The sequence below is a fragment of the Triplophysa rosa genome, linkage group LG2 (genome assembly GCF_024868665.1).
Source record: "Triplophysa rosa linkage group LG2, Trosa_1v2, whole genome shotgun sequence".
Taxonomy (NCBI): domain Eukaryota; kingdom Metazoa; phylum Chordata; class Actinopteri; order Cypriniformes; family Nemacheilidae; genus Triplophysa; species Triplophysa rosa.
Window position 1 is genome coordinate 741376 of NC_079891.1, and position 27832 is coordinate 769207.

General features: G+C 40.7%; 3 protein-coding genes across 8 annotated transcripts; 1 reads left to right on the forward strand and 2 right to left on the reverse strand.

Moving 5' to 3' along the window:
- Positions 1–104: 104 nt before the first annotated feature.
- abl1 (c-abl oncogene 1, non-receptor tyrosine kinase) lies at positions 105–17627 on the reverse strand. 6 transcript variants are annotated; one of them, XM_057351877.1, is made up of 12 exons: positions 17296–17627; positions 16442–16777; positions 9570–9728; positions 9150–9445; positions 7766–8038; positions 5037–5121; positions 4611–4788; positions 3472–3656; positions 3239–3391; positions 2978–3067; positions 2773–2901; positions 105–2681 (listed from the first exon to the last, which is right to left on the reverse strand). In XM_057351877.1, exons 2-12 carry the CDS (start codon positions 16578–16580, stop codon positions 1093–1095), a joined length of 3276 nt encoding a protein of 1091 aa, XP_057207860.1. In that variant the 5' UTR covers positions 16581–16777; positions 17296–17627; the 3' UTR covers positions 105–1092. The 6 variants fall into 6 exon arrangements, with proteins under 6 accessions (XP_057207860.1, XP_057207852.1, XP_057207867.1 ...); XM_057351869.1 differs by having other exon boundaries at positions 17267–17627; XM_057351884.1 differs by having other exon boundaries at positions 9570–9725; positions 16442–17627.
- Positions 17628–18284: 657 nt separating this feature from the next.
- Positions 18285–20510, reverse strand: exosc2 (exosome component 2). Its single transcript, XM_057351921.1, has 9 exons — positions 20340–20510; positions 20063–20164; positions 19941–19986; positions 19764–19853; positions 19461–19526; positions 19111–19179; positions 18755–18931; positions 18541–18669; positions 18285–18465 (listed from the first exon to the last, which is right to left on the reverse strand). The coding sequence occupies exons 1-9, from the start codon at positions 20462–20464 to the stop codon at positions 18385–18387; spliced, it is 885 nt and encodes a 294-aa protein (XP_057207904.1). The 5' UTR covers positions 20465–20510; the 3' UTR covers positions 18285–18384.
- Positions 20511–22297: 1787 nt separating this feature from the next.
- spra (sepiapterin reductase a) lies at positions 22298–27352 on the forward strand. Its single transcript, XM_057360552.1, has 3 exons — positions 22298–22697; positions 25967–26257; positions 26649–27352. The coding sequence occupies exons 1-3, from the start codon at positions 22388–22390 to the stop codon at positions 26834–26836; spliced, it is 789 nt and encodes a 262-aa protein (XP_057216535.1). The 5' UTR covers positions 22298–22387; the 3' UTR covers positions 26837–27352.
- Positions 27353–27832: the final 480 nt, after the last annotated feature.

Consider the following 27832-nt stretch of genomic DNA (forward strand, 5'->3'; position numbering starts at 1 on the left):
AAAAGGAGACCAGAATGAATTCATGTTGTTTTAGACCTGATTTTCAATGCATCATAGCAGAACTTTATAACAGCGCAGTGCACAAACACAAACTCTGAGCCTCCTTCAAGTAGCAAAACTGTTTTGTACTTTATGCAACAAAAATTGCACCACGGTTACAGAAAGAATGAACTGAAAGAGAAAAACAAGTGATGTGTATTTACAAAGATGAGCGATTAGTTTACAAAAGAGTGACGCTTGAATACAAATAAAAGAGTAGTGGCATGATTTATAAGAGAAAATAGAAAAATGTCAAGATTGAATACAAGGCAGCTTGTGTCTCAGACGTGGCAGTCAGAGGGCAAAGTGTTGAAAAAACAAACTAATACTGAACACATCCGTCCATCAGGCACTTGAGTCGTTCTGTCAGTGGTGTGAGAAATAAAGACAAACATTTCCATCCACTGCTTCTTCGGTTTAGAGCCGTTCTCCTGAGAATAGTGTTTCATCTAATCTGAAGATTCCTCAAGGCCTCTGTGTGTTGATTTGGTGACTTTATGAGGCCAATAGTGAAATGGCATTCATGGCACAGTGTTGCACGCATACAAATACTTGTTTCAAAATGAAACGATAGTTCCTCACATCACAGGGAGCGTTCACGTCACACAACAAGGCCCTTTCTCCAACAACTGCATGAAATTAACCAAACAATACTATTTGTCAATACTACGACCATGAACGTACAGTATGTCATCAAAAATAGATCTTTTGATCTGTAAAAAATGATGAGGCTTGAAGACGTGAGGCACATGAGGTTTGTCTACATTGCTGATATAATGTTGATTTAACAAATACTTATTTCTGAAAACAGAGGAGAGCCAAGAAATGGAATTAACGAGCGACAACTCGTCAAAATGAAGTAACTAAGACTCGGTCCTGGGCTACATTAACACCACCAAACTGGAGTTTCTTCTGATTCTGTACACGTGAGTGTTTGAAATGTTCTTCTGTTTGGCAAGAGAAATGTGAAGGTGGATTGGACTTGTTTCCTCAGAGTGTACGTCGCACCCACAAATACATGTTCCATCTATTGAAGGTCTTGGATTCTCTCCGCTACCTCTGAACAATGTCACTGATCTCTTTGACAGAGGAAAGCAGCTTTGAAAAGTCTTGTGGTGCGTTGGCTCCCCCAGTGGCAGCGGGGCAGATCTGCAGCTCTCGCAGGTTGCTCTCTAACTTATTGATGGCTTCGCGGAAAGCAAACTTGTTCCTCATCTGTTGGATGGACTCCACGTAACTCGCACAGTACTTGGACAGGTTCTTGCCGGCCTCCAAAACTGCGCTGTGACTGCCGGTCTGCTCTGAAATTCTGCCGATAGCGGCTCGCAGAAGTTCCGTGCTCTCCAGGACCATCTCGCGCGTGATGGCGGAGTTGGAAAGTCTCTCGGACGGCTGACGGGTTTTCCTCAGCGAGCGACGAGTCGTCATGAGGGGGATGAAGTTTGATCCTGCATCGCCGACAGCCGAACCCGCTCCCATAGCCAGCAGCTGACTGGTTGGGGATGTGGACGAGCTCTTTGGAGGCTGCACTTTTGAGGTGTTTTTCGGCAGTTTTTTGGCACATTCCTGGGAAAGACCACCCTTGGCTTGTTCTGTGGGTCCTGGACTTGGAGGACTTGGTTCAGACGAGCCTTTGACTTTGGTATCTGAAGCGACATCAAGAGCGAGACTCCTTGAAGTCTTTCCAGATTTGGCACTAGAAACGGGAGGTGGAGGAGGAGCAGGTTTCGGTTTGGCAAACTTTACTTTCTCTCTCTGTACGGGGACGTCAGGAGTCTGTTTGTGTCTACGAGATCTGCATTCATCTCCAGTCGCTCCCAGTGTTGAAATCACACCGGGTTTGAGAAGCTCAGCTTGCAAAGCACTCGTTTTGGAGCTGTCCGTCTGCAGTCGACGGCCTAGCTTAGGGGTCAGGTTTGAAGGACTTGATCCAGGACTTGAATCCGTATCCTTGAAAACCTCGTCTGACACATCCTCGCTTTTTTTGGGAAGGCGAGGTGGCGGTGTAAGGGTACCGCCGCGCTGGCCGCAATCTGTTTTTTTACGGGGCAGAGCAGGCTTTCCTCCAAAGGTGCCCGAGTCGAAGTGAGAGGACTGTATGTCACGTGGCAGAGTGACCGACTTCCACTCCGAACCCCGTGACATGCTAGACGTCGAGGAGGACCTTAGGAAGCGCTTGGAGTTTGAGATGGGGTCCTCTTCTGTTGGTGGAGTGCTCGCAAGTTTTCCTCCACCCCCTGATGTCGTAGGCGTGCCTTTTTTCCGTGAGTGAGAGGGAAAGAGTTGACCAGGATATAGCGGAGCTCCGTTAGTGACGCCGACACCTGCCGTACTATTAGAACTGATCAATTTTGAAGAGTCGAGGCTGTGAAATGCATCATTGGTGGAAGCCCCGTTATTACAATCATCTCTGCAGTCAAGTGCCAATCCTCTACGATCCAGATGCCCATCCATCTTACCAAAAGAACTGCTGCGTTTGGGGGGAGCGGGGGCAGTTCTCTTCTTTTTCTTGATATAGCTAAAGGGATTCATTCTGAACCTGTCTTTGTCTTTAGCTAGGATGCGGTCATCTTCATTCAGGTTGCTATCAAGAAGAGGCTTTGGGAGCATCGGCGGTACGACCACATCAGCCTCTGGTGCATCTGGAAACCAAACAAATCAACACAATCACTCCGCTTGACTCTATACACATACTGAACACTGAGACAGAGAGAGAGAGAGAGCAGAACTTACCGGGACTGTCTCCATCCTTACTGTCCATGTGCCTTCGTAGTGTCCTGGTCTTAGTGGGAAGTTCTGGTGCCTGCTGTATTGGACTCAGTGTCAGCTTCTTGCCTTTTTTACCCAACTCTTTCTCCACCTCTGCAAGCCAATAAACAGTTCAAATGAGGCGTGAAAAAATTCTCACTAATAAAAGAAGCTCTCTAAACAGACATACCATCAGAGATACTGGATTCTTGAAACATGGTCTCAAACGCCTGGTGGGTTTCAGCAAAAGATGGCCGCTCTGCAGGGTTCCACCTCCAACCTTAAGAGATATTAACCAAACTTAGTTCAAAACTCACAGAGAACATGTAGCTGCATTAATACAGTTTAAAAGTGCACAGATTGTATGTTTCAGGCACGTGTGGTTTACAGTTTTCATGAAAGAGTCTTAAATAGACGTCAGTTTCTTGTACGATCTGAAAAGGCTGCTTACAGGCCCTCATGAGCTCATAGACTTTCTCCGGGCATCCCTCAGGTCTGTCCATACGATAATCTCTCTGTAGTAGCTCGTACACTTGAGACAAGTCAATTCCAGGATATGGAGACATCCCATAGGTGGCAATCTCCCAAAGCAGAACTCCAAATGCTAAAGAGTTTGAGCAAGAATGTAAGTTTGTGACAGGTTGGTTCAGCTTTAACTTTATTTCATGCCTTTGATTTTCTTACCCCACACATCTGACTTAATAGAGAATATGTTATAGGCCAGACTCTCTGGTGCCGTCCATTTGATGGGAAACTTCGCTCCTGCACGAGCTTCGTAGGTGTCTCCTATAATCAGACGACTCAGTCCAAAATCTGCCACTTTAACCAAGTGATTTTCCCCAACTAAGCAGTTACGAGCAGCTAGATCCCTGAAACAAGAACCAAACTGTTATTGAAAATATGCTGATTATATAAATACATCATTCAAGTGCACTTCAATGTAACTTGTGCATTCAGTTACAAACACGTAAGAGTTATTATTGGTGTTTGATTAAAGACAGATCGTTATCACTATTACTCAAATTCAGAGTGATCAACAAGCATTCTAGTACGAGATTCAAGCCACACAACGACTGCTCGACCAAATGAGAGAAAATCAAACACTGCTGTGTTTCATTCTAAGGACGAGGATAATACTGCACTGATGATGAAATATCACATGACAATGAGATCTGATGTATAGAGTTCTTATGAGTTTGTTTTGCTTTTTGCTAAATCAGTTGTGCTCTCGTCTGGTTTCACTTCAGAAGACATTCATGTCATTTGGATTACTTAAATGATGCATGTTTTTCGTGGCTTTAACGAGCTGAGATCTTATAGATCACTTCTGGGGGACATAAATAACGCTGGTCCAGAAGAACTTCCTGTATCTGTTTATAACACCGCACAAATGATAGACCAGAATACAATCAACAGAACACGAATAACCGAATCAAAATGTTAAACGAATATCTTCAGGATTGAATTATATATGTAAGAATTAAAAAAGAAATCAGAAGTGCTGTGTATGATTACGGATATTTAAACAAACTCTTTGTTCATGTTCGCCTGAAGAAGTGAGGTCAAGAACATCGGGGAACGGATGAGGGAGAGTATATGATGAGAGAATTGACATTTCTTTGGGTGAACTATTGTTTCAATGTTTATGTTGTGAAGCAGTTCTGTTTTTAAATGTGCTGTAGAAATAAATGTGACTCACGTGAACAGTGCCATATGCAGCATGACTAAAGAGTGTTTTGATAAGTTCACTTGATAAATTCAACATTGGCTCATCACATCATTATAAAGAGAATGTCATGTTTAGCTGCTGTGTTTGTGCTGACCTGTGGATGAAGTTTTTCACCTCCAGATACTCCATAGCAGAGGAGATCTGTGTGGCCATGTAGAGAAGCACCACAGCGTTCACCTCCTGACGGTTACACTCACGCAGATAATCCAACAGATTCCCATGAGTCATGAACTCTGTGATGATGTAAAAGGGAGGTTCCCGTGTACACACGCCTGTTATGACACACAAACACGGAACGTTTGCCAGACAATACAAAGGAAAACTACGCACGTGTGCTGCAAACAGAGGTTGAAATAAAGACGGAATGTGCTACGCTTGAGCATCAGAGTAAAGAAACTGACAGAAAGAGCGTTTGAACTGTGCGATTAGTTGTTTTTGGGATATGCACGAGCCGGTCATTGTACGAGTATTATACAGGAATGATTCACAGGTCATGTGTAACATCAGCAGTGAAACTCACCCAACAGCTGCACCAGGTTTGGATGTTTGATTTCTTTCATGACTGCAGCTTCCTTTAAAAACTCCTCCACTTCCATCGTGTCTTCCTGCACAAGAGGAGGAGAAATAAACCACACTCAAACTCATCCCTGAACTTAGAAAAACACTTTCTCATCAATCTCTGATAAGCATGAATAAGTCAGGGATAATCAGAAGCTAGCCGTGCGTTAAAGGGTTTTAATGCACGACCTGGAGGCCAAGAACCACGTGACGCGAAGCGGAGTGCATTACTGTGCGTTCAGACCGCCGCCGTCGAGAGCATCAAAAATCGCTCTGGCCGACCTGCCAACAACGCTGTAGAAAGAGTCTTGGGCGCTCTGACGTAGATCGAAATCTTATCTTGTATTTAAAGGGGCCGCAAGCAAACAAGCTTGTTGATCTTGTGCAGACTGACCACAAGAGATTGATCGGTGGAAAGAACTTTATTGTAGTTACACGTTTGCTAACGAAATAAACCAATTAAAAGCCATTTGTGTGGTGTGGCTTTTGTGTTCATGGTTAAGTGCTAGTCTATAATTTCAACATTATAGGAGACATTTACTAGCCTTGGTCTTTAATTAACATTAATTTGTGTGCAACCTACATTACAAACTCTCCTGGTCGAAGTGTAACGTTAGCTTTAATGCAGTTGGTCAAAGCGGTGTTATTTTGAGCAAATGAATTTCATTCCCGCTGGAAAACAAGCGTTCTGTTGTTGCATATAAATAGTTTATTTAATATTCTGCAGCAGTAACACTGTTTTGCATGCTCTGGCGCTAAAGTTAGCATGAAATTCCCGCTTATTTACAGAAAATATATAACGTTAATGCACATCAACAGCAACTCACCAGGAAAACAAACAATCTCAGACACCTTGGTCCACGCATAATTTTTTTTATTTATGTCCCTGTACGCAAACAGGGACGCGTCGTATAGGATTGGGAAACCCGCCACAGCAATTATCAACATCTCCTCCATTTTGCTTGGGAACTAATGTGGTCAGAACCAAAGTTTACAAGGCTGCTTTCTCTGGAATCATCTCAAGCGAGGACTTCTACGTTCTGATTGGTTGCCGCCGAACCGTGTCATAGCTCATTACCATAAAGTTGACCTGATTTCAACTAGTGGTGGGCGATACTGTAAAATTTAGTATCGATCCGATACCAAGTAAATGCAGGGCCAGTATTGCCGATTTCGATACCGATACCAATACTTTTTACTTTTAAAAAGCATTCACTTGAACTTACATTTACTTTCCTGTAGATGAAATGTCATGATTTATCAGATGAATGCATCATTAATATGCTAAATCTGAATACATTTTCATGACCACTAAAATATTTTGTGATTTGTGCTCTTAATGTGCCTGTAGGCTAATTAATCATGTAGATGTTAAAACACTGGACATCATTTAAACCAAATAAATCTATTTATTTAGTTATTTATGCCTGTAATCGAATTAGCAAACATGAACTTTGCACCAAATTATTACTGGAAAATAGTAACAATAACAGATTAACAGAACAGAAAAACGATATATAACAAAACAATTTCTCGTTATCCCAGTACTAATCTCTAGCTTCAAAAAAACAAAGTGCACAAAATTATTACTCAAGAACAAAGATTTTAAAACTGCTTTTCCGTTTTTGTTCAGTGTTATGTTTAGACAAAATAATAGAACAAATTAACATGTTTCCCTTTCATTACACTTAAAGTGAATTTATAAACAAAGTGCACACTATTATTTAAGCACTTTATTTACTTTGTGTCTCAAACAATAAAGTACTTTCAATCTTTGGCTTTTTACCCCCAAAGGCCCACTGCCATACATCGCAGTTCGCAGTGTTTTTATTCACCGAGGTGATAAAACTCCACACGTTGCTCCTCTTCTTTTCGCAGGCTGCAGCTGCGTCTGCGTTCTTACGCTTGGCGCTGCTGAGTCACGTGATAGCGGACTACAAAACACAGCAGGGCAGGGAGGAGCAACATGTGCAAAACTAGGTGTATGGGAAATAGTTTTTCTTCATTATACAATTATTAGCTACATTAGTAAATAAATAAAATCAGTAGTAAAAACTAAAAACACATTAGTATCGATATTTTTATGTTAGGATCGATCCTTTAAGATACAACCTCAGTATCGAAAGTATCGATACTTCAGGATCGATCCGCCACCACTACCAGAGAAACAGATAAGCAGCGCAATAACGAAGTCTTTGTAATAACTAATCACATATTTAAAAACTACAATACTAATTTCTCGCTACAAATGCAATCAGAAGTTGTTGAAAGTGAAAATGAAACTTACATTTATACAAAACTATGCTCCAACGGGCGTTTCGGTCACCATTTAATTTTTTCGAGCTTGCGTCTGTTCTGAATTTCACGCGCGAATGAAGCGAGTAAACTTAAAATGTTCAAGTGTCCAACTATGCGCGAATAGCGCGATTAGAATATTTTAACGCACAGCTAGCTGTGGATTATCCCGCTTATACCATGGTCATTTGCCAATGTTTACAGTGTCATTATAGATCAAATAGATGAAAATGACAGTTACTTTGTCAGTTAATGTCAAATGTAATCAAACTGACTGGAGCTACCTGTGCGTTTAAGGGTTTAAATGCACACCTTCCAGCCAATCAGAATGCAGTATTCAAACAGACCATGGTATAAGATCAAATAACAGCGGACGATGTGTGGAAGGTCACTGACCTTTAGTGTTTTTACAGCCACGGTCAGGTTATATTTCTTCCAGACGCCCTCATACACCTCTCCATACTGCCCTCCGCCCAGTTTGTGTTTCATCGTGATATCCGTGCGCTCCATCTCCCATTTATCATAGTTGGGCGAGACGCCGTAGACGGTGGGTTTGTTGCGTTTGGGCGCTGGATAATGTAGTGTTGTGATGAGACCGTCTGACACAGTGGAATGATGATGAACCAACTCAGCCAGAGTGTTGAATCGACTCTCTGAAGACACGTACAGCTGAAAAACACCAGACACGTGATTCACATACAGACTATATCACTCGAATGACTGACCCCCTCATGACCTCCAGACACACTTCAATCTTATATCTTCTCACAATATGTAGTCAATAAATGGCTGTCATGTTATGATCTTTGAAGTTCATGACAAAATCAAAGTCCTTATGATCAAAACACTTTAGTTCACTTAATGTAAAACATTTCACTGTAGCTGTGTCTAAATTCGTGCACCGCCATTTTCTAGTGTTGTCCCAATTCTGAATAAACAACTCATTCCCTACATTTGTTCACTACCTTTTACCCACAATGCATTCTGACTTTGAGCGTACATCCTCATGTACTCATATTTCCCATGATACAATGCGAATCAACTGTCTGATTAGAATCAGCTGGAGGAGAGTGACCGTTAATGACACGAATGTTCTCGTTGACAGTTATTTTTGTGTTTTTGAAATAAACAGATTAAATGATACACGTAGCAGTGTTTTATTTGAAATATATTAAGTACTTATAAACGTAATAAATGTAATAGTAAACAAACGTGGCAAACAGTTGTTTTGTTCTCTTTATGAAAAACTAATACAATAAACTTGACAAATAATGTACAAATGAACTTTACCATTTTACAAAACAACCAAGAAGCCACACAGGTGTAAGATAAGCGTTATGACGAATGTCCGCCACAGAGCTGTCAGACACAGGATACATTACATCAGTGTCTGAAATTGTTCACTCATTTTCATTCACTTCTTCCTCATATAGTGGACCATTTAGCCTTCGCTATATAGTGAACGAGTGAGCAAATTCAGACGCAGCTTATGTGTTTTCTCAGGTAGTAATGCTAATGCACATTTGATGATATCAAAATCCTGCAGACACTATTCATGCCGTTTCTTTTTGGTTCGTTTATTATAAAGCTGCTTTGTATCAATGCTCGACAGAAATAAACATGTCTTGAATCGCCTGTTCATTCCTGACAGCTCACAGGAGAGACTGTGAGGCGTATGAGGAATCTCATTTATCAAATCAATGAACATCACATTAACCGCGACCCCACATCAGACCGATCATCTAGTTGAAATCCTGATGAGCTGTGTTTGAAATCTCACCTTGCCGTCAGAGGCGGTGTTGATGCGGTAGTGATAGACTCGACCCTCGTAGCGCAGTGAGATGGAGCGTTGTCCGGGACTGCTCTCGCTCTCTCGCACCAGAAAGCTTCCATTGATGCCGCTGCTCAGCAGGTATTCGGCGGCGTTACGGGACACGGGTCCGTGATACCAGCTGTGTTTCTCCAGACTGTTGACGGGGGTGATGTAGTTACTGGGCACCCAGCCCTGGCCGTTCTTCGTCTGAGCTTCACACCACTCGCCATTGTGATTATATCCCAGAACCCTCAGCTTCTCTCCTGACAGCACACAGTAACACAAGCGTTCTCTCTCTTTACTTTTATTTCAGATGAGATTTACCAAAACTATTAACTAATAGTTCAACTATTAATCAAGAGTATACATATAGGAATAATCTCTCACCTTTGGTGATGCTCAGAGTGTTGTCACCGCTCGCCACAAAGTCATAGAGCGCTACAAACAGGTTGGGATCATTTTCACTGGGTCCCGCCAGCAGATTCTCTTTCGAGTTCCAGCGGGCGGCTTCGGAAAGACCAGACGGCTCGAAATCCGGCCGAGCTTCTGCCAACAAATGTGAAAACGGTCAAGCATGACACCATGTAAACGTGACGGTTCAGAATCCGTCTGCTTTTGTTCTTGTGTTTGATCCCAGACGACAGAGATGAGAAGCTCTATCACGACTTATGATCTCATGAAAAAACACACACGGGGTCATTTGAATCAACGGTCATCTCCATCCGCTGTCTGTCTGTCAGCTTTTGGTTTTTCTACATTTGACCGAGCAGAGATGTGAATGAGAAATGATGTTAAACACAAGTGACATCATCATCAGAGAGGACAAGATTCAATCAGCTAATAAAACATGTCATCAGATTACAACACAACAAGTTCATCTCATCTCATCTCATCTCACATCATTTCAAATCAGAATCTTTCTATCGGCCCTTTTAACCTTCACATCAAAGCAGAAGCCACATGAGATGTTAAACGTTGTCTCATAAACCTTTCTCATATCATTCTGTCAACGGCACATTTGTCCGCTGCTGAATAACAACACTCCACAATACCAATAAAATGAGAACGTTGAAAAGTCCAGTGGAAATCTAGAGAGTATGAGCTCAGATGTCATTCAGGAAGTCAAAGAAACGTCCAGATGTGTGCAAACACAGGCAGGAATCAGATTTCCCAGCATTCTCCCCTCCCTCCTTTTTTCCTCTCTTTCTTTTACTGTGAGCCAGTATGTCTGGCGTCTCTCTCGCTTTTCCCCTCCTCCACTTTCCAAACAGACAGACGACGGACGAACCAAGAGTCCAGGCCTGCCATTTTCACCAGAACACCTCCGATCTGTCCATCTGTACACACACACACACACACACACACACACACGCTGAGCGACACAAACGCTTACCTTCAAAGTAACAGCTGGAGGACGACGAAAGACCTTTCTTGGATTTACAGCCAACCAATTTCAAACAAATCTCCAACATTTTCATTTGATTTCAACAAGTCCAACTAAAAGAACGAATCTCTCGAACTGCCCGAAACTGAGAAAAGTTTGGGTAGCACCCAAAAAAGTATATATATATATATATGAAAAAGTTTGACTACAAAGTTTTCATTAGTGGTTCACATCATTACTAAAGTCAAAAGGAAAACGTTGACATCCATATCCTACACCCACAGCCGAGTTTCCACAGAAAAAGGCTTCATTTTCCCCCGGTCCAGTTTCTTATTCCAGCGATGATGTTGATCCGTTGGAATGACGACTTGCGTGTAGTTTGACACGAGTGTTGTGTTTATCATGTCATTGTGCCGCGCTGTCGCTCGAGTGGCGATCCGCAGGAAAAGCAAAACGCTCGTGTTGAGCTCTGCCAACAAAGAGGCCCTTTCAGGATCAGACCGCTAGACCCGATGACATCAGCGCAGAGAACCCGCCCACCTCCACACACACACACACACACACGCTACAAACATGCAGCACTTCAGCTGAACAGCATTATCTGCTATGAGAGCGTGTAACTGGAATCTGCCTTTGTCTTTCAGTTTCACAAGCCCCTCCTACATCTCTCTCTCTCTCTCTCTCTCTCTCTCTCTCTCTCTCATAAATGAACTCAACAGCATCACCAGAACAAGACAGTCCAGACAGTCAGTGGGATTTGACAGGATTTCATCTTTATTATGTGTCGGAGCCCTAAAGGAGGACACAGCGATGCACTTTCCTTTAGAAACTTCATATCCAAGTGCTTCTAAACCCTGGAACACTACTATACTAGAATGTCATTCTTACAATAAAAATGAGGAATTACAAAGGGAATTTTTAGACAGAGCACAATGACAACAAAAATCTGATCTGTCCAGGAAGGAAAGCTACAAGAAGACTGAGGGTTGCTGTAGGGATGCACAGAATGTTTGGCAAGCAAAAATATTAGGCCGAAAATATCAAAAACAGCATGTTTGGTGTTCAGGCGAATAAGTGAAATGTGTGTGTGGAGAACCTGCCGCGCCGGAGTAAATCTCTGAATGAAAGCGTCTTTACCAGTCGGTAACTTGTTTATGTTATGTACGCTGTGCATCGTAATTTTGTATTGCAATATACAGTATGTGTACGTGTTTGTGTGTACTTTATTTCAGATCTGGATTTTGATTGGACGAACCGCCTATCAATCTGCTGGTGTAAGGTTCTGACGTCAGAGATCACACCACCAATCACCTTTCACAGAGCGGCTTATGAACAACTTAAAAATGAATGGCGGCAGAGGGAAAACAGCCTCTGGTTTGGGGAGAGAGTACACCCTCTTTGAGGACGGTTTTCTCGTCTGAGAGACTGTTCCGTGCTTTGGGGTTCACAGCTTTTACTGCTTTGCAGTCGGATCAGTTCTCTTTAGTTTCGTTGTTCGTGCTTGTGTTTGTTTGTGCTCGTGTGATTGATAAATGCGAAATGGATATACTCGTGAAATCTTCATCTGTTGTCCCGGCTAGGGAGAGGTTGTGAGTCGGTAAGCAGGTCGCGACCTACATTTATGCACGTAGATTATGTATGCATGTATTAGACACACTAGTATTAGGAGTGGTGCTAATTATGTATGTTTTGTTTTTGTTAGGGCGCTTAGTTTAGTTATAGCGTCTTGTACGCTGAAGATGTTTCTTTCTACATTTTCTGTTGTTAGTTAGTTAGATCCTTAACGTTAGTTAGTTAGTTAGTTAGTTAGTTAGTTAGTTAGTTAGTTAGTTAGTTTATTTTCGGTTATATTTCGTTCTTTGATTTAAGCACAACTCTCTTACTCCTTCCTCTCCACCAGATTGCTTATTGATTTAGTATTATTGTTACTTTGTATATATTGTAAATATCCAATTTATTACTTTATTACTTCACCTTATTATATATAATGCAATTAAATCTTTGCAACTAGATTGCTGGCTTGTTGTCTGTCCCTTTTCTTTTGTTTTTCTGTTACTGCCATTACACACACGTGCAACTATTTTGTTATGTCTAATAATATTTCTAGACAAATAACATCTAATTAACGAGGGACATAACAGTGTACTTCAGACTGGAGCGGGCGGTCTGACAGTAGCCCCGCCGCTCGCGACATCCTTTGACATCATACAGTGGTCGCGTGCTCACAGTTCTCTGTACTAAACAACTTGTCAAAAGTACAGTATGTTCTGTGCATCCCGGCCGCGTGTGCACCTTCTGAGAGAACGTCAGCTTTTGTGGGCGGAGTTTGGAGGAGAGACGTGAACTGAAATGGTTGTCAGTCAGCATTAATTACATGGATGTTTTTTTTCTTTAAATCATTTTGCAGTGTAGCTTATAATAATCCAACAGTTTTCGTTTATTCATATTTTTATCTTATCATGTTGAATGACACTTTTTAATGAAGTGTTTTGCTGTAGGGGTACGGAGTACAGTACATTATTTCAGCAGCATGCTATTCATGAAGGGAGAGGGCTCAGTTTTTTGTTTTAATTTAGCCTACTTGTTTTGTTCAATTTTATTTCAAGTTATATTGTATTATATTGAAAAGCAAGACAAAATATAAAAAGCACATTCTGATCATTAAGTTTGCGCAATAGTGAAAAAAATTGGTTAAATAAATAGAAGAAATGCGAAATGCCATGTTCGGTGTTTGGCCAAGTGTTTCATTTTTATTCGGCTTCAGCCAAGAATTTTCATTTCTGTGCATCCCTAGGTTGCTGTAAAAAAGCAGATTTACAGACATCTCGAGTCTCTGATCTGATCCAATGCCGTCTCCAGACAGGAGGGAATCTGAGCGGATCTGAAGTCCTCATGAGCATCAGACAGCTTCAATGAAATACTGTCAGACATTTCTAGTCACAAGAATCAATGAGAAAATATGTTTGTGTTCAGTCAGGAAGAGAAAAATCACCCATCCATACCACCCAGACATGAACACACATTAACACACCACATTATCAACACACACCTGCTGCTGCTGCTGCTGCTGCTGCATCAACAACACACACACACACACACAAAAGAATGCGACAACAGAATCTCAATAAAAACATGACGCTGGCAGATGGCATATAATATGGAGTATTAAGGAGTTTTCTGGTTTACTGGGACGACAGCGAGCGCTGGTTTTGAGAAGAGAAGCAGGAGAAGATGTAGAAACATGAAGCGCATTGTTCAGAGATGAGCTCATCGACATCATTTATATAATCCTCTCGCAGCGCGCTTCATTCAGAACACGTCTGCTAAAGTGTAAAATCATACAGAATGATGTCATGACGACATAACTAAACTCACACTGTCTTTTCATGTGCACTTCAAGTGTGATGCGGCCTCCGTTTCTGCGTGTGAATGGAAAGGCATGTTTTTACACTTATCCTTACAGAAAACCCCCGGTGGAGCACAGCATGATGTATTTCTAGCTCTACTTTTGACATTTTCTATTTAAAGTATTGCAATATATCGCAAATGTGTATTGTATCGAAATACATAGCAATATATTGTACCGTGACCCATCTAACGTGATATGTATCGTATCGGGAGGCACTTGCCAATACACAGCCCTAATAAACACATCTGCGATGGACACCAACTCTCTCTCTCTCTCTCATATCACGGCAGAGTTCCTCATGATGATATTTCACAGTTGATAACTGTTACAATGACAATAACACAATATCATGAGACACAAATGCTGAATCCCAATTCACCTACTTCTACTATGCACTAAAAGTATGTTCTGTTTTTGTTATGAAAACGTATATACATTAAAGTGTGTAGCAAAACGATCTGCACGCACTTGGACACACTAACAGGAAACAGAAGTGGCCGTTGTTGCCTAGACAACATTGTGGCCATTAACTGTCACTCACATCAAAATACAGCTCTTCTTTCCATTGAAGTATTTATTCATTCATTGTTTCATATGTAATGTTAACTCTATGTTTATTCATTTAAACTCCGCCTACTCGCAGTGAGTTGTGGGTAATATCAGCCGTGCATCATTCTGCACTTCCAATTTCTACCGGAAGTAGATCATCCGGTTAATATTTGGAATACTCTTTTCAACACACTACGAGGGACATACTAATTCTACATTCGAATACTATTTAGGACGGATAGAATGCGAAATTGGGATGCAGCAAAACACTTCTCTTTTTGACACAAAGCAGAAATGCACTGAAGCGTGTTAACATGCCATTCAGTTCTACTTCAACAACACCCGAGTAAATTATTATAATGATTGTTTAAAAGAAGTTAAAACGCATCATGCTTAGCAGACGCTAAAGCGAGCTTTTAACATTAACACTTTGTCTTTTTTAAAAACACATTACATGAAATGCACAAACACAAAAATTTGTAACGTTTTCAAAAACTTTTACTGTAAGCACACTAGATGCATGGCCAGGTCACTGTCACTAACTCAAAACATTACAACAATTCAGAAAAAATTCAGAAAGCAACAACGCTCCATCATCTATAACAGCAATCATATTCATGAGGCAAACATCAACATGACAGCAGGGCTTCATACGTCAGACTCATCTAACACATCTGTATATTGACCCGTCATCATCACAACTGTACGACAAGTAGGGCTGCACGATTAATCGCATTTTAATCCTGATAACAATTTATGCTTCCCACAATTAACAGAGCATAATCGTTGTGATATTAATGTCTTAAAAGCAAGCACAAAACTCCCAATAAGGTCAGAAAATCATCGCAAAGCTTGTTTCTTTTAAACTGCCACTTTACAGGAAATAAACAAACACTTTTTATCACTACATTTCTAATATAATAATACTTTTTTGCAAAACCCACAGACAAACATGAAGGGTAACCAATAGTAATGATTTATAAAAATAAAAACAAAACAAGAAATCAAAAATGGAGTTGCAAGTTTTCATTCCGTGTTGAAGACGTTCAAAGGCAGCAGATTATAACATATTCATTGGCTGTAAAGTACAGACCTAATAAACATGCTGAAGAGAAACTAAAAACTGACGTAATAATCGTGTTTATTAATCGGGATTAAAATTTTAAAGAAACTAACGGTGATGATCATTTGACCCGTGATCGTGCAGCTCTAACGATAAGTGTTGAAGTCAGAGCACTTCTAACAATCCAACAGGAGGACAAACACGTCTACACACGTTACAGTCATACTCTCTCTCTCTCTCTCTCTCTCTCTCTCTCTCAGGGACTCATACACCCCCCCAACTCAACCAAAACAACATACAGAAAAGAATCTAACACCAAACTCCAGCAGGATTTATGTTTCTCGCTTGACATTTATCAGAAAGAGTCCGAACTCTCCTCACAGACACAATCCTCATGAGTGATACCGGAAAATAACCTACAGGACACCAAAACAGCCACATCTGTCATATACATTTAGTCCTGATTATACAAGTGATGTCCAAATCTAGACAATTCACCCTTTTTGTCAGATGTATGGTTAAAGATGTATGAAAGAGTTGGCATGTGCGTTGTGTAGTTCGAGTTTAAACCAAATGCTCAGCTTCAAGAGGAGGCTTGAGAAAAACTACACAACACACGACTGCCGTAGTCAAAAACAACCAAATGTTCCCAACTGATCAAACTCTACTCAAGGTTTGCTTTTATTTACGGTCAAACCCTGATATGCTGTAGTTTGCCACTTTATCAAGTTTTATGTTTTTTTCTCATTCTGTGCCAACCATATATTGTTGGTTCGATCTGACCCGAGGCAGCATTCACAGCAAATCTTGTGCTCTCATGTATTTGTGTAAAGAGATGAAAGCAGGTGACTCACCGTGGACGACAAACACGTTGTGGAAGTGTAGGGCTCCCTGTCGTGAGGTCTCTCTCTTGCCTGTTCCCTTGATGAAGGGCAGGGCGGGCAGACTCGGTCTCCTCTGGTCCCCAACAAACTTCCCTGGCTGCTGCCCCATAAGGGCAGGAAGCCAGGCCGCAGCCGGACGCACGGCAGGTGCGGATCACAGCGCTCCAGGTGAGGAGAAAGACCTCTGCCGTGACACACACGTCTCACTTTCCACCTGACCGATGACAGTGAGACGGGTCAGTCCAGAGTCCGGCAGTGATGTCAGTCAGTGTGTGTCCTGATTGGTGTTACTGAAAGGCACTTTGGCTGTGAGGAACGGTGTTTTTTGTTAACACATTATAGCTTATTTACAGTTATATCAGTAGATAATAGTGTCAGGATGATGAAGACGATTTGAGACACAACCTTCCTTCACCTTCATCTCGAGGACAAACACATGATGATCTGTTAACCTCGAGCTGACAGTGTTAGTGATGTGTGATCTGTCATCATCACATCAGATATGACACGACTCAAGTCTGATGTCCTGATGTGCAGAAACGCGCAGTTGTACAGTTATTAACTGTCATCGTTATTATTCACTCTGGACACAACAACTCGCTCAATTTCATCTGAACACACATTCGCAGATCAAACTGATGAAATTTAAAGACCAGATTTCTGTCCTTTAATATTAATAGTGTCGAGTGCAATCAGTAGTGCGATTTTTAACATCTACACCAGCAAACGTCACAGTGAAACTCAACGTTCTTCTGAAATAAACACATTCAGATGAGAGTTCACATAAATAAACACCTGGAGATCATGTGAACTCGCTCTCTCACCCTCATCCAGACACTGTTATCCTGTTTAATCTCGGAGTTTGTGTAAATGTAGTTAAAAGTCCGTTTTAGTTTTAGTTGTTAAAAGTCTCTCGTCACTTCCGCGTGCAGCTCTCTCACTCCTCAGGAGAATTTAAATCTTCACTTTCCCGCTCTCGTTTCTCTCTTCTCGGGGTGTTTTCCTCGCCGATCACACGCTAGATTCGGTCGCAGGTTTTAAAGTGTTATTTCTTCTCATGTCTTCGTTTAATTTCACATTTATTTGCACTTTTCTCGCAGTCGTTCGTCGTCGCAGGAACCGCCATGTTCGCGCACGCGAGCTGCGCTGGTGACGTCACACGGCGCTTCCGCCAACGCTCAGTTGATCCGATTTTCTGCACACATAGTTATTATTCGTAACTCAACATAAATGGTACCTTAGTCTAAGATCTTCGCTTTAACATCGCGAGTTCAGTTTAGCTGATTTAAAAGACATGGTCTCTTCTTTTGTCATAACAGCAAGATTGATGAAGTAAGTTTGGTTTAACGAAATAATTTACAGCACACTGCATATAAATGACATTAAGTAAAGAGTAAATATCGTCTGTTTGTAAAGGAGTAATAGTTTACTTTGAAATGAATTCAATGTTTGTTTGCGGCCCTCTAGCGGCATTAAAGTACATTACACAAATAAATCACATCAATGATCAATACAATTAAATCGTTTCTGAACGACTTTAAGCAGGTCGCCCACTTGACAAGAACTGACTTAACATGCATTTTTACTCGCAATTCAAGATCTTTCATGCACTAGGAAACATTTCACATTCAATTATATTTTACTTATTTACTACTATGTTTTTCTTTACGTTTTTAAAGCCTGGAAAACATTTGCATGTCTGTAGAAACTGTTCTGACTGCATACGTGGGTAGTTTTTTCATTGTAAACAACCGTACAAAAGCTTGACACTGACTGCTTCGTTTGTAATAGAAACAATAAGGCACCCCCGTCTTCAGATACACGTTTTTATTCAAAGAAAAATAGCTGGTATATTACAGCACAGATACTAAAATAAACATCAGTTTGTAGTCAAAGCAACGGTTTTAAATACTTTAGCACTCATGCTCGACAAGGCGCTGTCGTGTCTCCAGAACAATCTCCTCCATCACCTCTGGTTTCAGGATATCTTTAATCTACAGAGTCAGACATTTAAATGAGAACAGCAGAGAAGACACAAGCTGTTCATCATATCATGAAATGAACTCTACCTGATGTGAAAGAGAAGACTCGTAGCAGTAAAGCACACTTGTGTCATACAGCACAACCTTATGAGCCGACAGAGCCAACAAACAATTCCTCAAGCGAGAAATCACCTCTCGATCTGACAGGGACACAGGCTAACCGAGACGAAAGAGAGAGAATCATTACTACACATACAGGCTTAGAAACTGTGAATCTACAGTAAAATGATGAAAGTCTAACCTCTAAGCTGGTGAAATATCCTCCAGCCTCTTCATCCTGCTGATCGGGTGTGGGATACAGCCACACATACCCATTGTTTCCCAGGATGATGGAGGCACCACACGGAAGATTGTGGAAATGAGTTTTCTGTCTCTTCACTAGAGATGGTGAAACCTGTACAAGCACACCTTGACCCAGCTGAAAAATACAATCAAAACAGATACATGCTCACATTATAAAGCTTAAAGGAATAGTTCACCCACAAATGTCCCCATTGACTTGACCATATTTTTATTCGCACTATGGAAAGTCAATGGGTAAGAACTGTTCCTTTAAAGAGTGTTTGAACAGTGTCAGGTGAGAAACAGCTCTCTTACCTTTCCATACTTCAAACTGCGAGTGTGCAGAGAAAGAGCGCCATCAGAAAAGATGGACTGAACCTCTGCCTTTCACATATTAAAGAAATACACTGCACAGCTGGAACGGATCAAATCTAAAAACACTGTTCACGTTCAAACGCTTCAAAAACTTTATGACTTCTCACTCAATTATGATATTTATCGAAAATTGACAAGTGTTTCTACATGAAAAATGGTTGAAGGGCTGAAGCAGGGGAAAGTCATTTCAGATTATTACATTATGATCAAAGATGGCAAAAATAACATTCACTGGCTGTTCATTTCGACATGATCATCTCAATGATTTATGAACAGAACGGTTTGGATACACTGATGAGATCACCCTCCTGAAGATAATCTCTCATGGCCAGCTCGTCCTCAGCTGATCGACGTCTCTGAGAAAACAAACAAACTAGAACGCATTCATATGAAAGCCCATTTACACAATTACAAAATTATGAGATAAAAAAATCGGATTATTACAGACTGAAAGACATTCTCTGAACATTTAACGCTATTCTGATGTTCAAACTACATTTCACAAACACATATTTAGTTATTTGTCAAGAAGCTGCGTGATATTAAGTTCATATTAAGTTCAAGAATTGATGACACGTGTTGGTGTTCCTCACCAGTTCTCCTCCAGGTAAATTCACTGAAGAGAGCAGCAACACAGAATCCAGCCGAGAGTTTGTTTCCACTTTCCAGCGTTTCTGCTGCACCTGAACGGTATAAGAGGAACATCAGAAGAGCTTCACAAACAATCAATCAATCCATCAATCAATCCCACATCAGTAAACGCTACAGACCTCCGTAACCCTGCCGACAATCACATCCCCAACTTCACCGTTGAATCTGAAAGGGCAGAAACAGTGTGACGTTCCACACAGATCAGTGACACAGGTCACAGCATGTCGAGTCTGATATTCACCTGGTCTTCAGTGGTTTCACGCAGATGAGTTTATTCACTCGCTCCACTTCTCCAGCAACTGATGCTGTGAGTCTGTCTTCATCCATGTATGTGCCATGACCTCTGAACATGAGCAACAACATCACATGTGCTTTAACATCTCGAAACATATCCAGCTATCATATCCAGGCCTTCATTGAAATCGCCGTTTTAAACAGTGTACAATTGTCACTCATTGGTCAGCATCAGTGCGCACAGAACGCAAAACTCTTCACTTCAATGTCAGTAATGTCTTTACCTCATAAATCCAGTGTCAGATGTGATCACTTCTCCAGGGACCACCAGTTGTTTGTCGTCCTGTGATTGTGATGTTGGTAATGAAATGAATTTGTGAACTGCTGGTAATCTCATTTCTGCCGCCATGCTTTCACCCTACACACATCCAACATGGCGGAAAACGGCAGAATTTCAGAATAAAAGTCATGAAACGCACATGTGTGGAGTAGTATCTGACTGCAATATCGGAGGCTGCACTCTCAGGACCGCATTTCTGAGGACGCATTTCTAGGACCCTGCGACAACGGAAGTCGAGTGCATCTTTCCAGAATGGACAACAATCAGAGTGTGAGTGTCAAATTTGAATGAATTTTTATTAGTTCAACATTAAAAACATTTAATATTTTATTGGAAAGTTAATGTGATTTTGTGATTATGGGATGATTATTAATTCTAGACCTAGCCAGCACAATACACTGTAGCACTCTTCGTTGTGAAACCTTGTTAATTACTCATTGTTTTTCCATTTTAAGTAATTTAAATTCATCTTAATGTTTAATTGTCTCGTGCTCACAGTCAACTTGTTAATCCCACGATGCATGTCTCATCATTTTGACACTGTTTCTATAATATTGATTGTTACATTTGACATCATAATAATTGACTGTTAAAAACCATGTGCTAGATTTTGTAATGTACTGTGTAGTCTATTCAAGGACACAGCTCAGTGCACGCAGTAATATGACAAAAGCTGAATAAATAAATAAATTGGTCAAGTACTAGGCTTCGGCCTAATTTAAGTCTATTTATTTATATAGTTTTTTTGTTTATGTGTGTGTTTGTGTGTGTGTTCAACTGTTCAGTTGTGATTTTAAATAAACACAATCTTAAATCTGCGCCCAGAGTCATCATTGTGTCTTCACTCTGTACTTGAAATGTGGTTGATCTAGTGACTAAAAAGGGAATACCATGACTTCTTTTTTTTTTTTACTTAATTATATTATGCTAGTTAGTCACAATAATTACTCAACATTCAGCTGTTAGCGATAAGGTTTAATTGCGTGAAATATAGTATTTGTGTGTAATAAACCTTTTAAAAACTAAGTAATTATAATTGGGTGGATATATACTGTCTTAGTTGCACTTTTTCGGTCCTCAAAAACTAGGGTGCTTGGTATTACGCGTCTCTCCTAACGGTAGGTGGCGCTGTAAAAACCAATTAGGGTCCTAGAAGTGCAGCCCCAGAAGTGCGGTCCTGAGAGTGCAGCCTCCGATATTGCAGTCGGGTAATATTGCATGTGTGCGCTTCGACTCATCAATATTGGATATACATTTATTAATTCATTGTGTTATTTAAATAAATGTATTTGATTTGTGAAGTCACTTGTGCTCGCTTTTATTTTGCAAATAAGAGTCCAAACTATATGAAAAGTCCAGCAGAGGGGGTCATTGCATTATTTATACAGTTATCTATTCATTCTTTCAGTCAAACTGATATAACTGAATTTGTTTAGTTACTGCCTGTGATTTATTTCACTGATGTTACAAGTGAGTCAGAAGGCTTGTTGACCTCCTCCTCTGAGCTGTTATATTGATCTTTTCTCTATCTTTTTTCTATTCAAGTTCATTTCTGAACATCTGGTTTGATTTATGTCAGGACCAGAACCAGCCAACGCTCAGTGCGAAACATTTTAATCAAACATCTAATTCTGTTTCTCAATTAATGAACATGAATGCATTAGTCTATCATTTACAAAAGTAGAAATAATTAATAACGTTACACACAACATCATTTATTAAAGCTAGAGTATTATTAAATGATTACAAAATTTTACTCGTAGCCTATTTGAACTCTTTTAAACCATTTATATACTCAGATCTTTCATTGTATAATGGTTTATGTATTAATAGTTTTATGAATGAATGTGTAACGTAACTCTCCGCCATAAGGGGGCGTGAACACGTCTCAGTTTCCGGGGGGCGTAACTAATTTGCACATTAGCGTCACGGTTACTTGCAGAAATCACAAATAATCGGTTATTATCAGACCTGCGTGTACCAGACAGTACAATGAGTGATGTTCCAGGTTTCGGTAAAGCGCTGGTCATCATCACCGGCGCGTCGCGAGGGTTCGGTCGGGCTCTGGCTCTGGAGGTCGCGGCTCGTGTGGACGCAACAGGTTCGGTTCTGATTCTGGCGGCTCGGTCAGACGACAAACTGCACGAGTTACAGACGCATGTGACCCGCGTCGCGTCCGAACTCACTGTGCGCTGCGTGACGGCGGATTTATCGCGTAAAGAAGACGTCGAGCGCGTTATTACAGTGATCAGAGAAACACAGTGTGCTGATATTGATCATCTGCTGCTCTTCAATAATGCAGGTCATACACTTTCTCTATTTGACCTTACAAAGACCTTCATTTCTTCTCTCACTAATCTGTTTGATTAAACCTTACAGATGTACCATGCTGGTTTTTCCACTGTGATCAAAACCACTGGACAAAGTTTCTGAGCTTTCTGTTATGGCGTTATTATAATGACAAATGTCGCGAGCGCATTATTACAAGGCGAGAGCGCATTCTTGTCATACGAGCGCGCGAATCTCTCCGCTCGCACGCCGATTTCCTTTGCTCGTGCACAAAACTGGACGCGCGCTTTCAATTATACGCTGCTCTCTTATGAATTTTCTCTCCTCTCGCTCAGTGAGCGTGTGCGCACTCAAAATGCGTGCCGTGCGTCCACGAATCCTTTGGTACTCTTGCTCTCGAGAGGTACTCTTGCTCTCGAGAGGTCCTCCTGTGTGTTCCAGGCATTATAGGCTGTCAAAAGTAGTCAACCAATCAGGGATAGGCTTCCACGGCGGGCCAATGAAAACGCGACCTCTTACATGGCATCTTATTGGTTGAAAGTGACTCGACGTTTTCAACGAAGCAAGATGGATACACCACGTTCTCAGGTAACAATATTAATATATTTGATGCAACATTATTAGTCAAATGTGTATTAGAAATGAACGGGGCATTAGGGTGCTTTGTAGGCTACATATAAACGTCAGTTTAACTACCATGTTATTCAGACAAAACAGGCCAACACCCTCAAGTTCATGTGGTCCTCATGCATGTCCTACACTAAACATAATATTGTCAAAATAGTACTAAATTGATTACCGAACAATTTAGATTGGTGTCTTAAGTTAGCTTTATTCTAAAATAATATTTACTACAAGTAACGGTACATATCAAAACAATAATAGCACTGGAGCATTTGGAAAATCATATAATATTCTATACCTATTTGGTTATGCATTTAATGCGTTTGCAGACAGACACTGTAAGTGTTCTGCATTCAGTGTTCCAGAAGTTCAGGGCATAAAACTGAACTTCTATGCAATATACCAAACGCTCCCTTACCGTTCATTTATAATATACATTTGATTAATAATGTTGCATCAAATATATTAAAATTGTTACCTGAGAACGTGGTGGATCCAGAGGCGTATTAAGACCTCATGGTGCCCCCCATCCACCCACCTACCCACACGCAAGAATCCACTCATTAAAAGGTTTATATATTAAAAGATTTTATAAGAATGAAACTCAGCAATTTACAATATACTATTTTACAAGAATTACACATTAACATGACACTTTTGTAGAAAAGAACACGAAAAACAACTCTTTTCATCAAGCATTTTTAACAATTAGGCCTACTGTAGTTAAGAGGTCGCGTTTTCATTGGCCCGACGTGGAAGCCTATCCCTGATTGGTTGACTACTTTTGACAGCCTATGATGCCTGGAACACACAGGAGGACCTCTCGAGAGCAAGAGTACCAAAGGATTCGTGGACGCACGGAACGCATTTTGAGTGCGCACACGCTCACTGAGCGAGAGGAGAGAAAATTCATAAGAGAGCAGCGTATAGTTGAAAGCGCGCGTCCAGTTTTGTGCACGAGCAAAGGAAATCGGCGTGCGAGCGGAGAGATTCGCGCGCTCGTATGACAAGAATGCGCTCTCGCCTTGTAATAATGCGCTCGCGACATTTGTCATTATAATAACGCCATATTCTGTCAGTTACTGTAGTAGGGGAGACCGGGGCAATGGTAAAAATGTTTACATTTGCCTTCATAACTCACAGACTACTTACACTAGTTACCCTTTGATACAAGAAAGAAATATAGGTGCACTAATTAATAAACCGATTTATATATTTACGCTAATAAAGACAAGACCATAATATTAAACTAAATGCAAGAAGTCAGAGTGTCAGAATTGCCCCTTGGTGGGGGCGATTGTAATGATACTGAAGGGGCTTATTTGGCGATAACACCCGGCTGCTTGTACATTATCACGCTTATTACACGGCTACTTGCCACATGAGAAAAAAACGACATGAAGTGTGAATTTGAAATATTTTATGAGCTCATTTTTACCGAATGCAGACCTTGTGCGAGGAAAAGCCGTTTACTTTCGGTTTTAAGGTAAGAAACGTCGACGTTCAAATGTCATGAACAGGTAATTCGGTTTAATCATTTGTAAATATAATGTCATATGTGTTATTAAAAGACATATTTATATTTAATTTGTCAAAAAAATCTGCATCCGGGTTACCGTGTGTTATTAGTTTTGAGCAGTTGTTATCTGGGAATAACGAACCTGCAAATGTCGCGACTGGCCAATCAGAATCAAGCATTCCAAAGAGCCGTGTAATAAGTCAAATTAACCCAATGTATGTCAAATAAAAGCCTACCTCAAAATAATCACTTTACTGCTGTAGTATTTAATAACATTAATTAAGGTTTTTTTGTATATGATTCAAATGACAGAGAAAGTTCTGCCGTGAATCTCTAGATGGCGCAGTCCTAAAGTCCAACCCAACGTTACCACAAGGCGCAGGTGATTGGTTCCTTCTGTATCATACATGAAAACCAGTGTTTTGGTGAAAACTTCTGTGCATGTGCATATTAAGTGTTATCACTGTAGCTTGTTTCTGATTGGATGAATTGAGTGTGTTACAATTTCCCCCGGTCTCCCCTAGTGTTTATTGGTGTCGGATGGTTTCATTCTCAGGAAACTTTGGCTTTACCATCCCTGCAATATAAAGCTTATAAACGGTAATTGTGTGTTTTGATTTAGTTTGTCGTTGCCAGTGTTGGGTAAGTTACTCTGAAAAAGTAATTAACTACTAGTTACTAATTACACATTCGATAATGTAATTAGATTACTGTGCAAGTTACTCTCTTCAAAAAGTATTTCATTACTTATTACTAATTACTTTCTATATCCTACATCAACCTTGATGAGTTAAGTGATTCAAGGATAGACATGAAACGGCTCTTTTCAAATAAATAATATAAAACTACATAAAGTACTCTTATTAATTACAAATGTGAGAATTATACATTAAAGCATGGATTTAAAAGTTAGACTTTGAATTTTGATGTTAATTACTATTCTGCACACACACATATTACACACAGTATTTAGTTTAATTACATCAGAAGTAACTAATTAAATTACAGAAAAAATAAGAGTAATCCCTTACTTTACTTTTTCAAGGGAAAAGTAATTAAATTACAGTAACTAATTACTTAGTAACTAGTGACACCCAACACTGGTCGTTGCGTTATAATGTGATGTTTTGTGCACACAGCTTCTCTCGGTGATGTGTCGCGTTATTGTCGTGACTTCACGGATGTGGATGAGGTGGACTCGTATCTGTCGTTTAACGTGAGCTCTGCACTCTGTCTGACCACTGGAGTCCTGCGCGCGGTCCCGCGGCGCGTGGGTTTGACGCGCGTCATCATCAACATCAGCTCACTGTGCGCGATCAAACCGTTCGCGTCGTGGGTTCTGTACTGCACGGGGAAAGCGGCGCGAGAGATGATGTTCCGCGTGCTGGCGGAAGAAGAACCGGACCTCAGAGTCTTGAGTTACGCGCCAGGTACAACAACACAACCCGAACGCTCACTGCATGTTGTTCACCTCATTTCGCTTTGGATAAAAGCGTCTGCTAAATGACTAAATGTAAATGAAGTAATGCATACAATAATCACAACAAACTACATGTACAGCATGAAAATTCATGTTCAGCGTGTAGACTTAAACTCTCTGCTATTGATATTGTATAAATAAAACATCTACGCATTTGGCAGACGCTGTTATCCAAAGTGACTTGCATTGCATTATTCTATACATCTGTCATATGCGCCATGCTCTAACCAATTATCACGTGCTTGAAAAGTGATGAACATAAGAGTTTTAATGCAATTTCTACAAGTTGTTTTTTGCAGTTGTTGTTGCTTGACAGGAGTGATGTTGTGGATAATGCACAGGTCCTCTGGATACAGACATGCAGCTGCAGGCGAGGAGCAGCAGCGCAGACGGCTGCGTGAGGAGCGCGTGCAGTGGTCTGCACGCTCAGGGTCAACTGCTCACATGTGAAGCGTCTGTCAGTAAACTCATGAAGGTTCTGCTGGAGGGAAACTTCACCTCTGGAGCTCATCTGGACTTCTATGATTGATGGATTTGAGATGAATTATTATTGATTCTCGACACATTCCAAAGTATTTGACTGCTGCTCTTATCATCTGAGATCCTGTGTGAATTGTGCCTTGATTCTGATGTCAGGTCATTTTTATTAGTTAGCCTGTTTGATTATATTCGAGTGAAATCTTCACTCATATTCCATATTTTTGAGGAATAATATCTGTGAGAGAGAGTGAGAGAGAGAGACACTTGCTATGCCGGTCACGCTCTATAAAACACTTAAAGTGGTGTGAAAGTCATGTGTTACTGAGCATCATCAGGTTCTCCTCATAAAGAAAACACTAATCACTAATAATTATACAGTTGTTTTGCATTTATTCTCAGGATTATATTTAAGTTGTATGTAAACTCCATTTATATTATTATATGATCGTTTTATCACATGTTAAATGATTACATTTGTGAGCACTGTGACCCGATGATGATGAGTTTTAAATCAGTAATACCTGCAGAGAGAAATATATACTTGTTAGCGTTTTTTCAATAAATGCATTTGATTAAAATCATGAGCGGTTTTCTGCTCAAGAGGTTGTGGAGTTGTGACGTTAAAGGCAGACGATGGAAAAAAACTGCACTGAAAAGTGTGTGACTGATGTTGTTTGTTTGGTCAGAGCTGCTGAACATCTGTCAGTGGAGAACAGTGATTTTTGACGGAAACAGAATTACAGTAGATATTACGTCATATGTACCAGTTGCAGGAGTCAGTGTGATCCTGACCACACCCACACACAGCTGATTTAGTCATTTAGCACTTTTATCCAAAGCCACGTGAAAGTGACCTATAAGTCAGATATGGTGACCCATACCTGAAATGTGACCTCTGCATTTAACCCATCCAGACAGTAGTGAACACACGCACAGCAAGTGGTGACCACACGTACACCCGGAGCAGTGGGCAGCTATCACTGCAGCGCCCGGGGAGCAAGTAGGGGTCAGGTGCCTTGCTCAAGGGCGCATCAGTCGTTACCCT

Excerpts from the sequence above, each read along its gene's own strand:
- abl1 (XM_057351877.1), bottom strand. The coding sequence starts at position 16,580 with ATGGGGCAGCAGCCAGGGAAGTTTGTTGGGGACCAGAGGAGACCGAGT. Across the intron at positions 9,729-16,441 it reads CAACGTGTTTGTCGTCCACG|AAGCTCGGCCGGATTTCGAG; the intron begins GTGAGTCACCTG and ends ATTTGTTGGCAG. Across the intron at positions 3,657-4,610 it reads GTGAAAAACTTCATCCACAG|GGATCTAGCTGCTCGTAACT; the intron begins GTCAGCACAAAC and ends TTCTTGTTTCAG.
- exosc2 (XM_057351921.1), bottom strand. The coding sequence starts at position 20,464 with ATGGCGGCAGAAATGAGATTACCAGCAGTTCACAAATTCATTTCATTA. Across the intron at positions 19,987-20,062 it reads GTGAAACCACTGAAGACCAG|ATTCAACGGTGAAGTTGGGG; the intron begins GTGAATATCAGA and ends CTGCCCTTTCAG. Across the intron at positions 19,180-19,460 it reads AGGAGGGTGATCTCATCAGT|GCAGAGGTTCAGTCCATCTT; the intron begins GTATCCAAACCG and ends AATATGTGAAAG.
- spra (XM_057360552.1), top strand. The coding sequence starts at position 22,388 with ATGAGTGATGTTCCAGGTTTCGGTAAAGCGCTGGTCATCATCACCGGC. Across the intron at positions 22,698-25,966 it reads GCTGCTCTTCAATAATGCAG|CTTCTCTCGGTGATGTGTCG; the intron begins GTCATACACTTT and ends TTGTGCACACAG. Across the intron at positions 26,258-26,648 it reads AGTCTTGAGTTACGCGCCAG|GTCCTCTGGATACAGACATG; the intron begins GTACAACAACAC and ends GATAATGCACAG.